The sequence below is a fragment of the Charadrius vociferus genome, unplaced genomic scaffold (genome assembly GCF_000708025.1).
Source record: "Charadrius vociferus isolate BGI_N301 unplaced genomic scaffold, ASM70802v2 scaffold39, whole genome shotgun sequence".
Classification (NCBI taxonomy): Eukaryota; Metazoa; Chordata; class Aves; order Charadriiformes; family Charadriidae; genus Charadrius; species Charadrius vociferus.
The window spans coordinates 2,841,317-2,845,750 of NW_009650188.1; the positions used below are offsets into that span (position 1 = coordinate 2,841,317).

Here is a 4,434-nt window from a genome sequence, read left to right on the forward strand (position 1 = left end):
GGCCGCCTCCCTGTTTACTTCCCCAGCGTTTGGCAGCCGCGGCCGGAGGATCCCTCTCTCTGTTTTCCCTGAAGTAGAATCACATGTAGTCGGAGGAGTTGGGTAATGGATTGTTCTCCAAGCGGTGCTGCTATTTACTCCCCGACCTCTGGCACGTCTTTGCACATTTCCTGTGTGAAAGCGATCAAGTTCCATCTCTCTGAAGGTAAATGCAGAACCAGCTGGCGGCTGTAGCAAAAACCTCAGTGGGGAGAGCTGGACTTGGGAGTCAAGAGATGGTCCCTGCTGCCAGTGTGGAGCCCTAGAGGAACGGGTCAGTGAAGCCCAGTGCTCCCCAGCCAAAGGGTAGTGGGGATGAGTGCCCTGTGAAGCAGCAGGGTTCTGGGAGCTCTCCCACTGCCATACCCAGCCCTCCACCTCAGACCCAGCCCCCCAAAAAGGGACTTCGTCCCTTCTGGTGTGGCCAGCTCCCAGAGCTGGGAGTGGGGACTCCTCTCCCCACCTGCATCAGAGCTGCTGACATCCATCCCTGCAGCCCCAGTGCCCTTAAGCTGTGGGGACCCTGGGGTCTTTCCGCATGGGTCACACCAGCAAGCATGGGAGGAGGAACCAGCCCTGCAGCAGGAACGCACAACTTCAGCCAAAACATGCCGTTCCCTGTAAAAAAGTGATCATGTGGAAAACAGCAGCTAATGCAGAGGTCTGTCTTCTGCACAAAGAGGGAATGGATAAAACAGACCCTACACTTGGGTGAAGGAATTGTTTTTGTTGTAAAATCTCCTTCATAACATCTCCTAAGTGAAAACCAACCCCGAAGCATGCAGATGCTGCTGGAAACAACAACCCTTTGCACTCACTACAGTTCTCCCTGCCACCAGTCCAGGGTGGCATAGCGCAGGCTGCAATATGAAGACCATGATATCTCAAAAGAACATAAGGAGGACTGCTCTGTAATGTAGCTGAGACCAGACATTGCAATGGTCTTTTCAACCTTGTGGGGGGGAAGGTGAGGGGGAATCCATAAAACTTGCTCAATAACTTCTATTACAGTGAAGTTACCGGCCAGGACTGTTGATTTGCTGCTGGTGGTGCCTTTCACAGCCAGAGCTGGTCCCTTGAGAAGATCTGTGCTCAAGTCACTGTGGCATTCAGTGACTTGAACATAAAAGTGATCAACACCTAATCCTGGCAACCCAGGGAAGCACACTGAAGGCTTTGGACATGGTAGCTTTCCCTGCCCTGCATCTCAAGTACAACTGTTTGCACCCCAACCTCCTGAGAGATGCTGCGAAAGCACTCCAGCAAAGCAGTTGAGGAAAGCCAGCTTTTCTAGCGTGAGAATCTGCTGCCTGTGCTAGGCCTGGTCCAGTCCCACTGGTACCGAAGGATGAGTCCAAGGCAGGCACAAGTCATAAGTGGTCCGGGGTCAGGGGTGCTAGCCTCACCACCTCATTTGCCATGGATCTGGGTCAGCTGGAAAAGCATTTGTGCCTGTCTGAAGCAGCACACCGCTGGCATGGTGATAAGAACAGCACTTCTTGGGGTGGTTATACCAATGCCTGCACTGAGTAGGGTTCAACGCTATCTGGAAACTCTCCCTAAGGACATAGTGCTGACAGATCTGCCGAACCCAGCAAGGACAGGGCTACGGAGGGTATAGCAGCAGCTCCCAAATTTAGGAGCTATAAGCAGTTTTTTACCACAATAGGATTGCCATGAAGCCTTCATCCTTCAGGCACCCATTTTCCAAGGCCCTCAGCCCAGCTTTAAAGCCAGGCTTCGCGTCTAGCAAGCAACTGCAAAACTAACTTCTCTTTCTCAGATCTGGTGCCAGGAGGGATTTGAAGTCCTGACACGCTGCTGTGGCACCAAGGTCCTTCTGTGGGTGGCAGCAGCAAAGCAAGATGTGGCTGGGAGAGAAAGCCAGAGGTACTGGAAGGACTCTCCAGCAGCAGGAGTAAAGCCTGCCCTAGCAGATGGGTCAGAGCAGGCACAGCACAGCCATTACACGGGCTTGCAGTTCCATTAACTCACTTTCCAGCTGGCGGGAAAAGGTACGCAATAGTTCAGCAAGACCTGCAGCCCCCCTGTAGACAGACACAGTCCCTCTTCCCTCCCTCTTGTTCCCTTGCAGGTGGGGAGTAGCCAAAGGCATAGGCAGGATGATTTTTGTCCCTTTCAGTGGGTGCATGATCTTAAAACCAGGATACGCATCAAGAGGAAAAACCCAGCTTGGCTTTCTGGTTCCCACCTGGAGAGACCAGGGCCCACAGAGGGGAAAAGCCCTATTTATATTCCAGCTGGGCAAGCAGAGCTTGTAATCACATCCGACCCGCCAGCCTGCTGTGCTCACTTTTAATCCCTTTCTCTGTACGGAGCCGCACCACCACTCAGGTGGAAACTGTGTACAAGGTCCTGGGGGCAGGTTGAGAAGAGGAAGCTGGGACATGGCACCGGGAATTCTCTGGGGCACTGTTTCCCCTCTCCAGCATTACTTCAGACACATGCTAAGCAGGTCAATGCTTCTCTCATCAGAAAAGAGACAGCAAAAAGAGAACCAGGAGAGCCCGATCTCAGCTTAGCTAAAGTCCCAGGCTCAGGGCTGGAAGGAATGAGGGTCCCAAAAATAAAGGGCAGACAGAAATGCCACCAACACCCGAGACCAAGGATGGAGACAGCTAAAACACAGCAGTCCCACCCATGGATGGAAGAGCTCAGCTCCTGTGTAGTCCAGCACAGAGATCCCTACACCTCCCCAGGCACCCCAGCGCATCTGTCTGGGAACAACCCCCAGCCCGCTGGATCACAGGGAAGCAAAACGGGCTGGCATTTGGGACTGCAACCACCACATCAAAGTGAAGGGTTCCGAATACGAAGTGGGCTTGTTCACCCTGGACTGGTTTCAGGAGAGTTGCTGTCCTCCTGCTGCATCTCTTATATCATTGGGCTAATAGGTGGGTTTTTACACACACTTCTTGCTTCTGGTGAAGAAAACACCGAAACAGCCCTTTCCTAGGGAATTCCGGCAGTGGAGAGCTGTGTACATCCTCCAGAAGGCTATGAAGACACATAGGAACTCTAGATGTACAGTCAAAAATAGGTTTACTGGAATGTCTTTAGTCACAGCTGTAAGCAGCAATACTGAAAACACTGAGCTTGTGCATTCCCATGGCAGGACCAGAAAGTCTTCTGGATTGTAAAACCTAATTATTTCTTTTTTTTTTCCCTGTCCACCCTCCCCCCCCTTTTATTTTTTTCCCCTGAAGAGAGAAACACCACCCTTGCAGTTCTCCACAGAAGGGTCACTTCCCTGTAACATAATGGTATGTTTCTCTTCATTTTTCCCCTCCTTTGCTCTGAAAGGACAGAGTCCCCTCTGCCTTCCACAGCAGGCAGTGGGGAACTGCTTAAATGGCATTATTATTAATATTACAGCTCAACCATATATACAGATAAACCGTAGTGGCAAGTAGCTAGCTCCAAACCAGAGACCCAGAATTCCACAAAATGGGCAGTTTGGGAACTGAATCGTCTGTTATAAAAAAAGTCTGACAGCAGGAGCAGGTACTCGACCAAAAAAAGGGTCATTTGGCAGTTCTTAAAACACTCTGTTAGAACTGGCTACTTGCCGCTGCCTCCTCGCTCCTTGGAGAAAAACAACTTCAAAGCTATATACAGATATCTCACTTAAATTACACAGCAGTTTGGTTATCCCAGAGCCAGCTCCACCGAAGCCTCCAGCTGCTCCATCAGGTATGGTACTTCAGGACTAGGGGTACTGGAAAACACAAAGAAGTGAGCGGTGAGCCACACACCTTCACATGCCACACCAATCCCCCCCATTTCTGTAGTGACAAACACCAAGCAGCTGCGAGGGAAAGTGTGTTTCCAAGCTTGAGCTAATGCAATCTGCTGCCTGCACACACGCTAGACAACATTTCCTGCCACCTTCATCTCCTTCCAGCTTCCCAAAATTAAACCAGATGGGATTTTCCATCAGTTTCTCTCTCTACAACGCTCCCACCCTGCTGGCAGCTCTGCCTCTCCTGCTGCAGGCTATGTGTCAGCAGGACAACAGGCCACAGGGGTTTTGCTGAAGTAACAAGAACCATTACAGAGCTGCCCCCGGCCACAGTCGGTGAGCGGAAAACCCTCCAGACCCAGTGGCACAGAAGGGCTGCGGTGCTGCGCTGGGCTGCTTGGACCCGTGGAGCACATAATTCTGCAGGCAGAGGGATGAATTACTACTTCTGCCTAGAATAAAGATGCTCCGGTCTTTATTACTTTTTTGGTAGGAAAAGCAGCAACATCTCTGCTCTGGGGAGCTCCAGAGGGACCAGGATGAGCAGGAAGGGCAGAAGGCAGGGGAAAGGACCAACAACAAAGCCACAACAACTACTTGCTGAAAATAAAGCAGCTCAGCAGTTTTGGGGA

The 4,434-nt window shown here is 51.3% G+C and overlaps 2 protein-coding genes across 2 annotated transcripts in view; both read right to left on the reverse strand.

Moving 5' to 3' along the window:
* ITPA (inosine triphosphatase (nucleoside triphosphate pyrophosphatase)) overlaps window positions 1-2,191 on the reverse strand; it is a 6,534-nt gene extending 4,343 nt beyond the window's left edge. Inside the window, exon 1 of the mRNA XM_009892904.1 lies at window positions 2,035-2,191. Within this exon, the coding sequence (XP_009891206.1) occupies window positions 2,035-2,191 (157 nt within the window). The remainder of the gene's footprint in view (window positions 1-2,034) is intronic.
* A 1,087-nt stretch (window positions 2,192-3,278) lies between these two features.
* The window catches only part of VAMP4 (vesicle-associated membrane protein 4), a 10,681-nt gene continuing 9,525 nt past the window's right edge, over window positions 3,279-4,434 (reverse strand). The window contains exon 6 of the mRNA XM_009892905.1: window positions 3,279-3,778. Coding sequence (XP_009891207.1) covers window positions 3,750-3,778 — 29 coding nt within the window. The 3' untranslated portion in view covers window positions 3,279-3,749. The remainder of the gene's footprint in view (window positions 3,779-4,434) is intronic.